The 18278-nt window shown below is 42.8% G+C and overlaps 1 protein-coding gene across 1 annotated transcript in view; it reads right to left on the reverse strand.

The window, feature by feature from the left end:
* MOB3B (MOB kinase activator 3B) overlaps positions 1 to 18278 on the reverse strand; it is a 104282-nt gene that overhangs the window by 58258 nt on the left and 27746 nt on the right. Inside the window, exons 3-4 of the mRNA XM_075411034.1 lie at positions 13176 to 13201; positions 7322 to 7929 (exon numbers count right to left, since the gene is read on the reverse strand). Coding sequence (XP_075267149.1) covers positions 7322 to 7739 — 418 coding nt within the window. The 5' untranslated portion in view covers positions 7740 to 7929; positions 13176 to 13201. The remainder of the gene's footprint in view (positions 1 to 7321; positions 7930 to 13175; positions 13202 to 18278) is intronic.

The following is an 18278-nucleotide window of genomic DNA, read 5'->3' on the forward strand; positions in this document are numbered from 1 at the left end:
AAGGGCAGCAACAGTGAAAAGAAGATAAGCTTTAGAAAAACAAAATTCTTCTTGAGCCCAAATCCAGCATTGATGTGACAGGTGTAAAGATCAAGCAGAAAGGACTGTTTGAAATTTACAACAGACTTCAGTTGGTAGCCTACAGCTACATGCATCCACCACTGTAATAACCAGTTAACAGCCGGCAATCTGACCCCTCCCTTTGGCCCCTGGCAAAGCTTTGTCTTAAAATGAAAGACACAAATCAGCTGCAGAGATTGCATATTTTTATTGCAGGGTGGGTGTGCATGAAGTAATGGCAGTTCCTAGATGGTGCAACTGCAAGAGCCACAAAGAATAAAGAAAAAGTATATGCAGCAAATGCCAGCAAACGCCACTTTGCCCACACCATCGGCACCTCCTCGTACTTTGGAAGAGCAATAAGACAGGGACAGCTGTAAGAAAGTCAGTGATGTCAAACACTGTCCCCACATTTCTACAGGCTGTATTGTGAAGTGGCCTTTGCTCAGGAAAAGTAGTTAAGGAGTCTCTATTCACACCCACCAGTCAGCTGCTCCCCTGTCCCTGCACAAAAGTGTCCGAAGTGGTAACCATTATTACTGACTAGAGAACCAGAAAAATTCTACCACAGTATTAGTAAGAATACCTTGAAAAAGTTTAGTTTTTGACTCAGTGGTTTTTTGAATCACATCCATGAGGACCCTCCAAAGTCTCGGTCTGCTTTTGTAGATGCTTTGCAGTGACATATTGGGCTCCTCTTTCGGAAGTAATGTCACACACATGCTCTGTGCAAAAACTCTGAAGTTGCCAGCTACCAAAATTTAGTAGTTCAGCACAGATCATGCAGTGTATTTCTAAAGATGCATTAATTTTTCAGCCAAAGTCCTAGGCTTTAAACATTTTAAAAGTATCTTTTCATTTTGATCAGCCATAACCAGGCTATTTGATTACAGTAACTTAATAACCTTTGAAATCCTCCTCTACAAAAACTCTCATAGCTTAAAAGTGATTTTGTACTTCCATGGAATGCCAAATTGCAGCTTCTTAAACTCTTTAATCGGTTTCCGGTCAGTATAGTTCTTGTACCTGAAGCAGCCTGTCAGTGCTGAAATTAGAATTAAGAATCATGGGATAATTTAGGCTGGCACAGATATTGGGAGGTCTGCATCCCAGCCTTCTGCTTTATATAGGCATCGGATCAGATCAGGTTGCTCAGGGCTTTGTCCAGCCTGGTCTTGAAAACCCTTAAGGATGGAGACAGCACAAACTCTGTGCCTCCTCTCAACTGCTTTATTTTCCTCATTGGGAAAAGTTTTTCATTACGTCAAGTGAGGAAAGAAGTTAATGTTCTTGTTTATTTCGGCAGAACTCTCTGTCTTCTGTCTGTCTTCTCATTTCAAATTATGGACCTGATGGAGGAGTCATGTGGTGACATTCTCTGGCCTGTGTTATGATGGAGGTCAGATTAGAATAAATGAAATAATCCCCTGTGGCCTCAAATATCTAGATGTCTCTCCAGGCAGCTCTTACAACAGAAAAAAGCATTCCATTCACTGAAAATCCAAACAAGACAGAACTGCTCCTAGTTTAAAGGCTGAAACGAGAAGGAGGAAAAAACCTAAGGCAACTGAATTTGTGGTGTTTGGGAATCAGAGCCTGAAGGCAGCACAGCCATAGAGAGCTGCTTGCTTTCTTAGCTCCTTTTTTGATACTGCCCAAACACGTATGGTGAAAGCTGACAACTGCAGTTCACCAAAAGCTGCAGCTGTCCCAAGGATCTACTGCTTTCTGCGCCAAATGACTTCTTCAGCCAGTTTACCGAAAAGCACAGAGATAAAAGCAGTAGGGCAAGGGGCCAGAAGTCATCTTGCCAGTGTAAACACTGAGAGGGTTAAATATAACATTCATAACAATTTATAACTCCACTGTATTTGTGGTTTATTTAAACCGCAGAGGAACAACAACACAAAAAAAAGAGCCCATCAAGCCTGGCTATCCCGATCCTGAAATGATTTTCCTTGAAAGTAGCTCCCCAATGGAAGCTGTGCTTAATGACAGTTCTTGATATTATTTTTTAGATAGTTTGCATGAGATATGTCAAATGAGAGAAGACAAGTTTAATACAATTAAGCTGAGAAAAATGTGCTCAAGTTTCTGTGGACAGCTCCTATGAATCCTGCACTGGATCTCTTCACCAAACTCATTTGCTAATGGAAAGGCAAGCACACATCCCACCCACTGGACATACACTTTCTCCAGAACAAAAAACTCTCTGCAGACCATATGCTACAAAGACTCAAGTAATAAACTAATCTCTTGAAGTTACAACCAGCCAGTGCTTTAAAACCGTGGTACTATCAGTAAGGACATACCTATGCCTGTTTTGATTTCACATCTAATTATGTAATTTTTCAAGATCTACTTCAACTGCTTTGAAGAATGAATGATCATCATTTTCACCATCATTAATTTATCTGAATGACAACAGAGGTTTGCATTCTTACTAAGCCTATGATGCACCTAACCAAAAGCTGCTGCAGAACAGGTGTGAACAGTACCCAACAGTAACAAAGCTCCTCTCTCTGATCAATTGTGACCAGCAAAACATGTAACAATATACCCGCTGACATGCTGAGTGACTGCATTTCATTCAACAGCTTTATAAGCAGTATTCCTACAGGCTGGCAGGTATTATCATCTCGATTTTACTGATAGGGGTTTGATGTGCAAATAAATCAGAAATATTCCGTTGAACGAAAAGCAACTTACTCAGGAACAGACCCCGACTTCCCTTTGACCATTGTGGGTGCCTAAGTAGGGACCTGCTGAGAGAAGAGCTACCCAGAATGCCAGATTCAATGCGGTGTGCATCTGCTTCTGAACTGTAAGATCTAAGACCTCCCAAGCAATTCGACCAATTCATACCACAAATTGGTGAATTAAGAAGATAATGAGAAGTGTGCAGGTGGCCGCTATGGTATCTGCAACAAAGGCTCAAGAGGAGGGGAGAGCGGCATACAGATGGAGGTGCTGCTCTATGGATTAATGCTCCAAAAGGTGTCTATAAAATCTCTTTATAGCACTGTCCAGTCATCTCAGTCTGTAACACCACCATGGCATAGTCCACCACTGCATGAGGGCTTAAGCAGACTCTTCTCCTTCCATTAGCTCAATCCAGAGTGAAAGGAAGATTTTTCACAGACATCAAGCATTCCTGCTCTGATTTGTATCAGAGTTCAGCCCCATACTAGAGACCACAAGGTCTTTGCCTTTTCCTCAGTTTCTTCACATTTGATTTAATCTGCAACAGCAGGAAATGCTGGGAGGAGAAAAACAGTAGACTGAGAGTGTTCATTGATTCCATTTTATGCTTACAACAGGTAAGCATTCAGGACAAAGGTTCCTCCAAATGTACCGTACCACAAACATAGGAGGGGAATACCTAGAGCTGAAAAATTCTACATTACAGATTATTTGTGGGTTCAGTAAAGCCCATCATCATGCCAGTGTGTTACCTGCTCCCCGTGCTTGCAGACAGATCACATTTTCTGCTTATGCAAACTGCAAGAGCACCGAGTAATACTGGAATACTCCAAGATGGAAACTTGGTATAATAAAAGCCTGCAGAAATACCAATGGAAGCAAAATCTCATACTTCATTGCACCTTCAACCCACCCTCAATGCCAAAAATCATTCATCCTGCAGAAACATACATCAACAAATGCTTGAGGAACCAAACTCATTTTCCAATACACAAAATATATGGTCCTGCTTCCTTTGTAATCCTCCTCCTTCTTGCTGTGCTGGAAAAGTCCAGACATACTTACTACCTACTTTCTACTTATTAATGTAGAAAAGTGATAGGAACTGGGAAACAAACCCCAAGTTTGTCCAGACAAATAGCTGTCAAGGCCAAGAATAAGGTGTTCCAAAGGTCAGGAAATACTGACAGACACAGCCTTTTGATGTATCATCTACCAATTAGCAGCAAGCCCTAGCTGCAAAAAAAATGCAAAATACTTGATTGAACTCATTTTAATATATAAGCATTCTGCTTGTTTGTTACTCATCTGGACCAATTACTTACATATAACATCTCACATTTCTTACAGCAAGCTCCCATCTTTCCCACTTGCAAGAAGTGAATCAGAACTCATTAACTAAAATTGCTAAAAATTCCACAAGTACATTGACATGTCTAAGGTATGACATCCCGTCTTTTTTTATTACCTGCAGCCACAGCTAAAGATTTAGGCTGCCTACACTACACAATGCACCTTTCTGCGAAGTTCTCCTCATCCAGAGGGAACTATTGTCTCGTGGACCTCGTGTTAACAAACAAGGAGGGACTGGTGGAGGATGTGAAGGTCGGAGGTAGACTCGGCTGCAGTGACCATGAAATGGTCGAGTTCAGGATCCTGCGTGGAGGAAGCAGGGCGATAAGCAGGATCAAAACCCTGGACCTCAGGAGGGCTGACTTTGCCCTCTTCAAGGAGCTACTGGGAGGAATCCCGTGGGACAGGGCTCTCGAAGGCAGGGGGGTCCATGAGTGCTGGTCACTCTTTAAACAACACTTCTTCCATGCACAGGAGCAATGCATCCCCCTGAGAAAGAAATTTAGCAAAGGAGGCAGGAGACCTGCATGGTTAAAAAAGGAGCTTCTAGCGGAGATCAGGCAGAAGAGAAAGGTCCATGGAATGTGGAAAGAGGGACAGGCCACTTGGGAAGAGTACAGAAACGTGGTGAGAGCATGCAGGGATGCGACGAGGAAGGCCAAGGCTCACCTGGAATTGAAGCTGGCAAGGGATGTCAAAAACAACAAGAAGGCCTTCTTCAACTACATCAGCAGCAAAAGGAAGGCTAGGGACAACGTGGGGCCGCTGCTGAATGAGGCGGGTGTCCTGGTGACGGAGGATGCGGAGAAGGCAGAGCTAATGAATGCCTTCTTTGCTTCAGTCTTCAGTGCTAAGACTGGCCCTCAGGAATCCCAGGCCCCGGAGGTAAGAGAAGAAGCCTACAAAGAGGACGACTTTCCCTTGGTCGAGGAGGACTGTGTGAGGGATCGCTTAAGTGATCTGGATGTCCACAAATCCATGGGCCCCGATGGAATGCACCCACGAGTGCTGAGGGAGCTGGCGGATGTCATTGCTGAGCCACTCTCCATCATCTTTGAGAGGTCCTGGAGGACAGGAGAGGTGCCCAATGACTGGAGAAAGGCCAGTGTCACTCCAATCTTCAAAAAGGGCAAGAAGGAGGACCCAGGGAACTACAGGCCGGTCAGCCTCACCTCCATCCCGGGAAAAGTGATGGAGCAGCTTATCCTGGAGGCCATCATCAAGCAAGTGGAAGAAAAGAAGGTTATCAGGAGTAGTCAGCATGGATTCACCAAAGGGAAATCATGCCTGACCAATCTGATAGCTTTCTACGATGACATGACTGGCTGGGTAGACGAAGGGAGAGCCGTGGATGTTGTCTACCTTGACTTCAGCAAGGCTTTCGACACAGTCTCCCATGATGTCCTCCTAGGGAAGCTGAGGAAGCGTGGGCTGGATGAGTGGTTGGTGAAGTGGATAGAGAACTGGCTGAATGGCAGAACTCAGAGGGTTGTCATCAGCGGCGCTGAGTCTAGTTGGAGGCTGGTAACAAGTGGTGTCCCCCAGGGGTCAGTACTGGGCCCAGTCTTGTTTAATTTCTTCATCAACGACCTGGATGAAGAGTTAGAATGTACCCTCAGCAAGTTTGCTGATGACACCAAACTGGGAGGTGTGGTAGACACACCAGAAGGCTGTGCTGCCATTCAGCGTGACCTGGATAGGCTGGAAAGTTGGGCAGAGAGGAACCTGATGAGGTTCAACAAAGGCAAGTGCAGGGTCCTGCACCTGGGGAGGAACAACCCCATGCACCAGTACAGGCTTGGGGTGGACCTGCTGGAGAGCAGCTCTGCAGAGAGGGACCTGGGTGTCCTGGTGGATGACAGGTTAACCATGAGCCAGCAGTGTGTCCTGGCTGCCAAGAAAGCCAATGGGATCCTGGGGTGCATCAAGAAGAGTGTGGCCAGCAGGACGAGGGAGGTTCTCCTTCCCCTCTACACTGCCCTGGTGAGGCCCCATCTGGAGTACTGTGTCCAGTTCTGGGCTCCCCAGTTCAAGAAAGATGAGGAGCTACTGGAGAGAGTCCAGCGGAGGGCTACAAGGATGGTGAGGGGACTGGAACATCTCCCCTACGAGGAGAGGCTGAGGGAGCTGGGCTTGTTCAGCCTGAAGAAGAGAAGGCTGCGAGGGGACCTAATAAATGCTTATAAATATCTGAAGGGTGGGTGTCAGGAGGATGGGGCCAAGCTCTTTTCAGTGGTGCCCAGTGACAGGACAAGGGGCAATGGGCACAAACTGAGGCACAGGAAGTTCCGTCTGAACATGAGGAAGAACTTCTTCCCTCTGAGGGTGACGGAGCACTGGAACAGGCTGCCCAGAGAGGCTGTGGAGTCTCCTTCTCTGGAGATATTCAAGACCTGCCTGGACAAGGTCCTGTGCAGCCTGCTGTAGGTGACCCTGCTTCAGCAGGAGGGTTGGACTAGATGACCCACAGAGGTCCCTTCCAACCCCTACTATTCTGTGATTCTGTGTGATTCTGTGATTCTATTCCAGCAAAGACACTTACACCTACTTGCCCCAGTCTTCAGGAAAAATTACTATAGTATTACATTAGGAAAGTTGTGTTGTCCTTAACACATCTCTCGTCTGGGCTGTCTGGTTAAACCACAGCAAAGCTTGTTAGTTATATACAGTCTTAGAAACAGTAATTTGAAGAATAATTCACTTCCCAATTCGTCAGTTTTGGATGGGACGTCAAGAGAGGGTGGGAGGGCAGAGTTCACTGCATTCCTGATTCTCCACTGCCATGTACTGCATATAGCTGTACACACTTCCAAGGGAGGATACCACTCTAATTAAGCTTTGCTTTCTACCCATTCTGTATCTGCTAAGGGGTCAAGTAAAGTCCAAAGCAATGCAAACTTGAAATGCAAGCTTTCAACAAGACAACAATGCAATGCTGACCACTTTTAGTGATTAACCTGGGAGGCTTATCAGGGACAAATGGCTAGAATGAAAGAATTTTATGCTAACAAACCCCACCATATCTAGCAGTCACAGTTAGTATTTCATGTATTTCACACTATTCCTGCAAGACACCCACCTCCTCCCTGCCTGCTGTTTAAAGCCTTGAATTTCATCACCCCTAAAAATGAGGGTGGGAAGAGAACATGCTTAGCACATAGAACGAAAGCCAGTTTATGTTTTAGGACTTCTTCCTCACACTTACCTACTCTTGTAGGAAATATATCCTCATTGTTGATTTGCAACTCAATCCAGTCCATGAGAAGATTCATATATTGGGGTGCTGGCAATGCTGTGGGCTTCTTGTACTTCATGTCATCCTGCCACCGGTACTCATACTTAGGGCCTCCAGACATCACCGGGCAGGTCCTCTCTGTGCAGAACTCACAGATAGTTCCATAAATGAGGTTGATCCTGTTGAAGAAGTCAACAACATGGACAGCCACCCAGTCATTTTGGTCTTCTCCGTTGGGCAACTGCACAGCTGCTTTCAAGTCCACGCCTGAGTTCAGAGAGGCCTGCGCTCGTTTGTGAAGTTCAAACCTCTGGGTTCCAGGCTCAAACTTGCGTTTCGGGCGGAAAGTCTTATCTTTATTAAAGACTTGCTTGAGTGCTATGGACATGTCTGCGAATCTTCTGCTCTGTAGCAGCTGGGAGAAAAGCACGGCTGAGATTTAATGCAGGTATCTCAAAAGAGTTGCTCCCTATCACAGGTCCTCCAGGCCTTGCTCTTTTTCTTAGAGATGCTTGTATCAATTCAGAGCAGTTTGCTAGGGCTTCCTCTTGAAAGCCTTCCCAAATGGCTTCACGTCCCTAAGGATACGGAAACAATATACATTAGTGTTGAGCTCACGTCTGGCCCTGTCTGTCTGTTACTGTTTTACCACAATTTTCTAGTAACTATGAGCTGAAAAGCAAACATGTAACAAGCTAGACTTAGAACTTGGCCAACCCCTATCCTGATGAACTTCTAAAAGTAAAAAAAAAAAAAAAGACACATTTCTTTAAGTATTAAGGAATTAACTTATCTATTCTTTTTAAATATCTACCCAAATAGAGGCTTTAAAATTATCATAAAGGTGGGAATTCAATAAATCTTGTATAATCTTCCCATCTTTAGATGATTTTTAAAGTATCTTTTCATTTTGCTGCATTTTTACAGTGATAGCATAACACACATAAGGTATGTATAAATTTAGTAGACAAAATACTATGTGACTAGTTAGAAGTCTTTTCTAACTGCTCCTAAAGTGACCGATGTTGCCTCTAAGCATTCACAATAATTTCAGTGCTCTTCTCTGCAGGAAAAAAATCCCCAAGCTAGATTTTTCCATATTTGTTCTCTACTTTAATTAACAAGCTATTTGTTTTTGCAAACCTCATAGACCCTAGTTAAGAGGGAAACCTACACTACTGCACAGATATAATTCCTGTTTCCCACAGAACTGTACAGAGATTGTTACTTTCCTTAACCACATTCAGGAATTCAGCAGTGGTCTTAATTTTCTACTGGATTGTGTAGAATGATTAGAAAGCAATAGTGAAGCTGCCATTTTCTTTATGGCTCTATTCATCTTCTCTACAGGGGAATACTTGGCATTGTCACTCTAACAAAAAGAAGAGCATGGACTTTGTGTCGTCCCATCTAACCTACTCTGGCAACAAAGACTGGTTTTAATGGCCAGGATGGTTGAAAAAATAAATTACTGCATTAGAGCCTTGTTGTTCTTATATATACACAGGCAGAAGAGCATGATCATCAGTAAGTGCAGGCAATTAGTTGTTGATAGGGTAGATACAGGCTATCTCAATTCTATTTTTGTTTTAGCACTGAAAGTTTTATGATTAAAGATGGAGAGTAAACATTTCATGCTGTGCATTATTTAATGTCATATTAAATAACGTAACAATATAAAATAACACAGTATGTTTTGAATTTGCACAGCACTGTAAAAATCCTACCCTATCAGTGGCTGATGAATTCTCATGATGGGATTATGGATGCTCCACTGTCTTCCTTAACACAAATCATGTGCATGAAAATTTTACTAGGCTGTGTGTGGAAAGCACTAAATTGTTCTGAAGATAGTTGCCCAAAGCTTTGCTGAGGGGCAGAAAGGAAGAGAAAAAGGTGCTTCTTTTTTCTTAAGCACTACAAGAAAGCAGAATGTACCTAAAAGAAATCTGGTGTGCTAGACCCCAGCCCCACACAATAGCCTGTAAATGCCATGGAACACCCTCTCCCAAATAGCTGAAAGATTAGCATCCAGCCAATTTGTCAACAAGCAGCAACTAAACAAAAAACAGCAAAGAAGTGATTATTTTTCCTTTTGCTGATGGCATGATGGAAGGATATCCCAATCATGAGTTTATAAACATTCTTTCTGTGCCAGCAAAATACGAGTTCAGGGATGAACTCCAGGGAGACTATTGTTGTATCTGACATGTCCCTTGGAGTAATGTTCAAACACAGAGATCCTGAATGTTCAAATCCAGAGATCCTGAAACCTGACAAAGCTTGCCGAAAGAAGACTTTAAACAAAACTAGCCGTGGAACAATTTAGTTAAGTGTCACTGGCAGGAAATGAAGGCACCTTAGAGAGACAAGTTTGGCCTACAGTTTGTTGTTTGTTACGAAGATCCATAACCTCTAGCTTTCAAATGCTCTGTGGCAGTCAGCTGTTTATTTAAAAGCCTTTCAAGGAATAGGTGAGTATTGCTCCACAGACTGAGCTTGCGACAGACACACTTTGAGATGGCATGGAGCCAATGCCCTAGTTTGCAATAACAAGGATGCTAGCTCCGGAGTTTTCCAGCTCAGGTTAACTAATTTTTTCCCACTTTAATATATCCAGCACTCTCATGTGGCTGCTTTGACTCCCTTCCTCATCTGTAAATATTCACCAGAACATGCAAGGAGTTTTTATTTAAAACAACAAGCTGAGCACCAAATAAAACTCATTTTCAAAAGACACATTTTGAAGCGCAGTACTCACTGCTGTTAAACCTTTTCTAAGAAAACCAAAAGACACCACATGTTGTAAGCTATTTTCTACTGAATATGCAAACATAATTAATCTTATTAAACATGTACTCTTTCCCACTCCTCTCCATACATTCAGTAAGTCTGCATAAAACCAATTAATGCAGAGAAAAAACAACCAAAATATTCAGCAAACAACTCATTATCTCAAGTCTTCTGTGTACCAGGAGCCGCATGTTGAAATTCTCTGTGGAAGCATATATACATCTTGGTCAAACCAAACACAAAGACCAATCCAAAAGATTACTATGCAGCCAAATGAAACTGCTTGCTAACCTACTAAGGCAGAATCAGAACAAACAAGAATTTCCTATACATTTCCTGTCTGGAGAGTCGTCTGTTCAGTGTCTTGCAATAAAAGCTAAGAAGACTCTTTCATCTTTGTATCACTTCACACAATACAAAACTGTGTACTATATTTGAAAAGCTGGACTGTAGAAGTCAAACCCACTGTTTAGCTTCTCTAAGGGATTTAGCTCTGCTAAGAGCTGATTTTTTTCCTCTCTCTTAAAATGTCACTGAAGGCTGTGCAAAGCCAGGGGATGGATAGACCTGATTTCTCATGCATTTTCACATACAAGAACATAGAACAGAAAAGTGTATGACCTGAATTTCACAGAAATATTGTGGTGAATCAGCCTTCTGAAATATTTTTTGCATTGTGCTTCCTGAGGGTATTTGCTGTCTAATTAACCCTTGTCTTCACTCAAAAGCTAACAGAAATGAACAAAGAAATAAACAAGAATTTTGAGACTCATCCCCTCACTTCTGAAACAGACTGCTTTCCTGCAGTTTCCTGCAGGTTACGCAGCTGTCCTTACTCCTCCCACTCAAGCAACCACCTCTGTTAGGCTTTTCTAAACATAGACCATCACCATTACTTTCCTGGAATAAAGAAGCTTTCACTTTACTCACAAGAGACCAAAGAACAGGCTCACCTGATTTTCAGCAGAGATTAAACACAGACTCTTTAGGTTTGAATCCTTCAGAGGCTGAAGCTAATGCGAAAGCTCTACCCAGAGTCTCTGGGCTCTAAAAGCATCTGTACTGCTTAGGCAACAAAGTGGTGTTAGTTAATGGTAGGATGGCCACTCCTCTGCTTTGGACTGAATCACTAAGCCACTGTGGAAACTCATTCACCTTTAGACTTCCAGGATGTTTCTGCACTGTGTTTGCATCAACAATCAGTGATGCGAGGTTTGTCATTCCATCCCAAATCACATAGAGTCAATTAAAACTGTAGTGTTGGACTTACAAAGCAAAGCTATTGCTTCAAAATTGCACAGCATTAGCAAAAGGAAAAATCATCACACAACCTCAACAACAAATGGTGAGCAAAACCTTCTGACTTTTAAACCACTAAGAATGTAACTTGGCTTGCTGGCCACCACTTTCGCTTCCATGACAATTTTCATCTGACCAGACTGAGAAACGCTCCCACTTTTGTTATCTCAATTGGTCTTGGCAGAGTTACTTCAGAGATGAAACACTCTGAACAATGTTGCGGTACTGGTCAGATTGCATCATAACTCCGTGAAATCTGTGGTACAGTAGCACCCACTCTCCTTCCATGTGAAATTCAATTTGACTATTACTAACAGATATTTTCCAGTCACCTCTCATGTCATAGCAACGTCAGCAGAACTGCTCGTGACTTATACATGTGTAAAAGGCGATAGACACCAGCTTCTGATCTTTCATGACAGGTCCTAACTATACAATGGTGCATAAAGAATGGCATTGTGGCTCATGGTGTTTGGTTTGATGGTATACAGAGCCAGTGTTCTGGATGCTCTTCTGAACTAAACACTCAATATATGTCTGTCCTGCTATGGGCAGCTCAGATACGTAACTCCTTCCAACACTTCAGCTTCTCTTTCTTTCTTTTCAGAGCAAAGAATTTCTGAAGATATGTGAAAGTCACCAACAGCTTCTCCTGAAGAACTATTCCATGGCATGAATAATGTAGTTGGGTGAATACCCTTGCTGGCAGGACTATGACGGAGGATGGTAACAGCAGATTTGGAGATGATCTCAGAGCAGAGAACCAGACCCACAAGCTTCATTGATGGTGTCAGCACCACAGCAATCAATACTGTCCCCAGCCTTATGCAGAAACATGCACATATAGAGACAGCAACTCTGTCTAAATATCAGGTGTACCAAGTCAACATATAGAAATAATAAACCAGTCCTACCCATGCAAATACCACTAAAAAAATACCCACAACAAACCACACACTATGATCACCACTATGTCTGAGTCACTGCTGAGTTAAAAACATACCGTATCCTTTTGTCATATACTTTCTACTAAATCACAGACAATAAAAATGTTAAATGACACACTGTTTATAAACACACATTTTTCTTCACAGCACTCTAGTGAGCATTAGCAAGCTTTAGCAGGCTGCTAGTAAGGTAGCTGGTATAATTCCCTTTTCATTAATCAAAAAAGTGAGAAGATATTACTTCTCCAGCATTAAACACACTGTAAGATGTCTATCCAGCAAGACACTGTCTGAAAACCAACTCTGCAGCAGCTCATTTTTCTTTCCAAAACATAAGTCTACACCTCGAGCACTTGCACAGTCTGGTCAAAAGGCAGCTAAAGCCTGTAGGAAAGCATACATTTGATCCAAATCCCAATAAGGTTAAACATTCTGTAGACTTCTCACGTTTGGCTTCATACTTCGCTATCCATAGAAGGGGCTATTTTACTAGGCTACATCAGACAACTGAGGCAGCAAATACATTATATGGAGGCACATAAACATACCATGCTCCTTTCTGATTGAGTAAATGTACACTTTTTCTACTTCCAGGCTCTTGTTTCAGAGCTGGTATTATGCTATACAATGAACAAGTTCTCTGTTTAATACACCAAAATACAAAGAATTATTCAATAAGGAAAGACCTGTCCTGAAATCTGAAAATACCTGTCCTACTTTCAAAGTAAAAATCAGTCAAATGTGTAGGATCAATAATATTCCATGTATTTTATTTACATACTTACATCTGTGCAGTTCAGCTAAGTTTCACCTGAAATCAAAAGAAAAAAAAAGGTTGTGCAATTATATGTATTCATACTGAAAACTCCTTGATATGAGAAGGCATTCTTCAAGGGTAAAACCCCCTTCCCTCACTAATCTGTTATGTACACACGGAGATTAAGATTTGCCTTATGGTTTTGCCAGAGCTGAAAGGGAAAGGAAAAAGGATCAAAGCAAATTTAGGTTACTGAGAAAAAGTCTCTTGAAAGCAGAATACACAAACACAGGAACCAGGTTCTGAGTGTCAGTGTATCTTTTCCTACATTCCATCCTATCCTCAACAATCTTGCAAGTTCCACAAAGACCAAGGTCCCAGAAGTAAGTGTGTCTGATTATTACTGTAAGACTTAGAAGAATTATACACCGATATGTGTAAACCATGCCTCAGCTTTCCAGGTGCTGGCTTGGATAGCGTCTCCATGGCTTCTGTAGTGAAAATTTTCATGTAGAACCATCACTATTAAGTATGACAATGTCCTGCTGCAGCCTTTGTCCATGGTTTCTGTGTTATTTACACGAAACCTAGAGCATGTCAATTAAAACACAAAATAGCAATAGTAAATGGTAGCATCCAATGAAAGGAAGCTTACTGATGCTTCAGGACAAGAATTTTCTTTGCTTATTATGGTAGAAGTCCCAGCAGCTTTGAGGGGGGAAGGGAGCAGGAATTGGAATTTGGCTTAAAGTCCTCCCTAAGAAAGGATTCCTGGGGTTTGTCCAAGTTCTTCCTTTTCCTCTAAAGCTGCCAGTATTACCTTACACTAATCCATATGTGATATGGATCACAATAACAACACTGCAGCCTCAAGGTACTCCGGTGGAAAGCACAGTCTGGAAAGAAGCCTTCCCATAGCCAGAAACACTCTCTATAGTCAGAAACACTTCCCACATACAGCAACATCCATTCATTTGACATGCAATAACTAGCCTTTGTTTTGCCTATGCATGGGAAAAAAAAAAGAGCAAGTGCTTTCATGAAACTAATAGAAGCCATAATTGTAAAAGATCACAGAAAACAGCATAAAGGGTATTTTCATAATCAAAGTGTCAAGGCTCAATGGAGTAAACATAAATGACTTCTGATTCTTTTCTTGTTTAGACTATCAACCACGCTACCCCATTTCTTAGGTAAAAGATTGAGAAGGGAAGGCAAAATACAATGGAAAACTGTCTATAAAACTCATGCTTTAAAAATGAATGCAATTATGTAATGTGATAAACAATAACTAAATTGGATCAGCTTCTGCCTGGAAATCTCTAAACTATGCTTATAGTATAGCAACATTTGACAAAGTGAATAAAATGATGCTTCATGCTTCTGGCAAAATACAGAGATTTTCATAGGGATAAAACTGAAAAGTAATAAATGGCTAAAGAACAGGGTCGGTCCCTCTGTTGTGTTTGAGTAGCAATGGCTTGGGTGGGTGTTGGGGACAAAACATTATGTTTACAGTCCCTTTTAAACAAATGCCATTAATCATGTTATCCTCATTTTCGCCACGAGCATATTTCAGAGGTGATGTTAGGTAGAACTATTGCATTTTAGTATCCAAATGCTTTATTTACAACCATTTAATTCCACTTCTTTCAGTAAATGTTCCTTCTATACAGACTACAAAATCGAGAAGTCCCTCTTTCAGGAAAATTGTTTGTACAAACCAGTTAGAAGTTGACTTAAAAAGCAGTCATTTCTGTGTTGAAGTACATCAGCTGTCTGACAGCAGCAGAATCAGATACGACCGCTCAAATCTTAGGTGATAGTGCTGTTTATTAGCCGAAATGAAACCTGCTCTTCACCATGGGAATAAATGTTTGGTGTTTAAACAGAGGACTCACCTCTCAACCAGTGTCATTCTAGTGGCCTTTTACAAGTACCAGCTGTACTCACACCTCATCTGCAGTTCCGGAAAGGTACACTGGTCACCATGAAGATATTGAGCATACCCTGGCACTTACAATAAAAACTTGCAGTGAAGAAGTAACAGTATCCATGGCAATCCAGTTGGAAACATGGCCTTACTGTATCATACAGTTTAAGGTGAACTGAAATCGCTATCTCTCAGAACTACAGTAAAGAAACTGCAAAAAATGCATGGTTTAGATTATACTGAGGTTCAGCCTCCGTTCCTCTATCATCCAGGAATTTAAGGTCTTGATCCTCTACAGACTGACAGTCATGCAGGGGTATGTACAGCTATAATGTTTTTCTGTGAAGTCAGTCCTGCCTCACCTCCTTCCCTTTCATGTTCCCGCCTTCTTGCCATCTCCCCTATGATACCTGGTCCAGGTGTTTATATATCCCCTTGCAGTGAGCTGTATGAGACTAAGTAAACAGTAATAATTAAACAAACCACTAGTTTTTCATCCCATTCTACTTCTTTCATCCCCTGCTGGGCCACACAGCATAGGGAAGAGGACAGCATATGGAAAGGTCTGTGTGGAAGGCAGCGGATAAGACAGATGGAATACAAAACCTATGGGAGTACTTTTTCAGCCATAGCCACTTTAGTGAATCAGTGTTTGCAAAGATCATTTCAGACCTCCCAAACCTATAAAGCAGGCGGGGAACTCCCTTTAGCTCAGGCAACTACCGAGGCTGAAGTCTGACAGAATGACAGATCACAGTGAAGCATGCAGTTCGGACAGCCCCTTTGAATGCTGGTTTTTTGTGACACACCCAGGTTCTTCTAGTTCTCTCCCTCATTCACAGGCTTTTACTGGTCTGAGCTGTGGTTAGCTCATGTTCAAGCACAGAGAATGTGGTTTGGTGACTAGAAGTATGCAAACAGCCTCTGCTTTCAGCTATCAAGCCCTTGTGACCTGCTACATCCTTCCACCACTAATAAAGCAAAGCCTTTATGAGTGCATGTGCCTTGTTTCACCAGCTGCTGTTACAATCCTCGCTCTCGTAAACAGTTACCATACTGGTGGATTGGGTGGTTGAGCTTACTTACTGTGGTAGGAGCAGCAATAGCACCAGGTCACTAACCTGGGGGCTGCCGAAATCTTTCAGTCTCTGTGGACAGAGTCCTCACCACAACAGTGTATGGTTGTTACACTTTTATAGCATGCTTATTGCAACATTTGTTGCAACAAAGAACTATTATCCTTCACTCCTTTAAAAACAATATATAGAGGACAGGTGGAAGGAGTAAGAAAATTTTAATAGCATTGAAGAAGAGCAGGAGATAAAAAATTAAATTACATGGCGACTCTCCATGATAATACACATTTTACTCCTCCAGCTTGTTCCATTTCTGACTATAACCTGTTCCTGAAGATTAAATTTTGACTATGCTCCTTATTAAATCGCAGCTGAACTTCACAAATCTCTTTGTTATGTTTAGCTTAATTCACTCCTAAATCTAAAATCTGTCTTTTAAAAGCACTGGCATGAATGAGTAGACAATGAGAGAGTTAAATATGATTTCTTGCTCACTCCTACACTCTCAGAACATCCACACAATTCCCATACAAAAGCCTAAAACTATGTCCACTAAAGTCTGTTGAAAAAATGCCAGTCGGGTCATGTGAGTGGTAAGGAACAACAAAAGATGCACAGTCAAAAATGTGGTCTCAGATTTTACGTCAAGGCCTTACACTTTTCATTTCTGTACAGATAAACCAGAGAACCAGTCCTTCTGTACAAGGCAATACAATGACTTATCACAGAATCATAGAATGGTTTGGGTTGAAAAGGACCTTCAAAGGTCATCAAGTCCAGCTCCCCCGCAATGAGCAGGGACATCTTCAAATAGACCAGGTTGCTCAGAGCCCTGTCGAATGTGACCTTCAACACTTTCAGGGAGGAGGCATCTCCCTGAGTGGGCAATCTGTGCAATCTGCACCACTCTGGGCAATCTGTGCCAGTGTTTCACAACCCTCATAAAAAATTTCTTCCTTATAGCTAGTGTAATTCTACCCTCTTTTAGTTTAATACCTTTACCCCTTGCTCTATTGCATTAGGCCCTGCTAAAAAGTCTGTCCAAATCTTTCCTATAGGCCCCCTTTAAGTACTGAAAGGTGTGAAATGAAGTTTCCCTGGACCCTTCTCTTCTCCAGCCTGAACAGCCCCAACTCTCTCAGCCTTTTCTCATAGGACAGATGTTCCAGCCCTTGGATCATTTTTGTGGCTTGCTCTGGCCCCACTCCAACAGGTCCATGTCCTTCCTGTGCTGGGGGCTCCAGATCCAGATGCGGGACTCCTGATGGGGTCTCACCAGAGTGGAGCAGAGGGGCAGAATCCCCACCCTGCTGCCTACGCTGCTTTTGATGCAGCCCAGGGTACGGCTGGCCATCTGGGCCGCAAGCTCACATTGGTGACTCATGTCAAGCTTTTCATCCACCAGTACCCCCAAGTCCTTCTCCACAGGCCTCCTCTCAATCCCTTCATCCCCCAGCCTGCACTGATAGTGGGGTTTGCCCCTAAGCAGGTGCAGGACCTTGCACTTGGCCTTGCTGAACCTTGTGAGATCCACACAGGCCCACTTCTTGAGCTTCTCCAGGTCCCTCTGGATGGCATCCCGTCCTTCTGGTGTGCCAACAACTGCACCACTCAGCATGGTGTCATCTGCAAACTTGCTGAGGGTGGACTTGATCCCGCTATGTCACTCATGAAGATATTAAACAGTACATGTCCCAGTACAGACCCCTGAGGGACACCACTTGTCACTGATCTCCATCTGGACATTGAGCCATTGTCACTACCCTCTGGATGTAACCATCCAACCAACTCCCACCCACCAAACAGTCCACTCATCAAATCCATATCTCCCCAGTTTAGAGAGAAGGATGTTGGTGTGGACCATGTCAAAGGCCTTGCAGAAGTCCAGACAGACCACATCCACAGCTCTTCCCTTGTTCGCTGGCATAGTCACTCCACCATAGAAGGTCCACTAGGTTGGTCAGGCAGGACTTGCCCTTGGTGAAGCCATGCTGGCTGTTTCAAATCACCTCCCTATCCTCTGTGTGCCTTAGCAGAGCTTCTAGGAGGATCAGTTGCATGATCTTCTCAGGCACAGAGGTGAGGCTGACAGGTCAGTAGTTCCCAGGGTCCTCCTTCCTAC

Source organism: Opisthocomus hoazin, chromosome Z (assembly GCF_030867145.1).
Source record: "Opisthocomus hoazin isolate bOpiHoa1 chromosome Z, bOpiHoa1.hap1, whole genome shotgun sequence".
NCBI lineage: Eukaryota > Metazoa > Chordata > Aves > Opisthocomiformes > Opisthocomidae > Opisthocomus > Opisthocomus hoazin.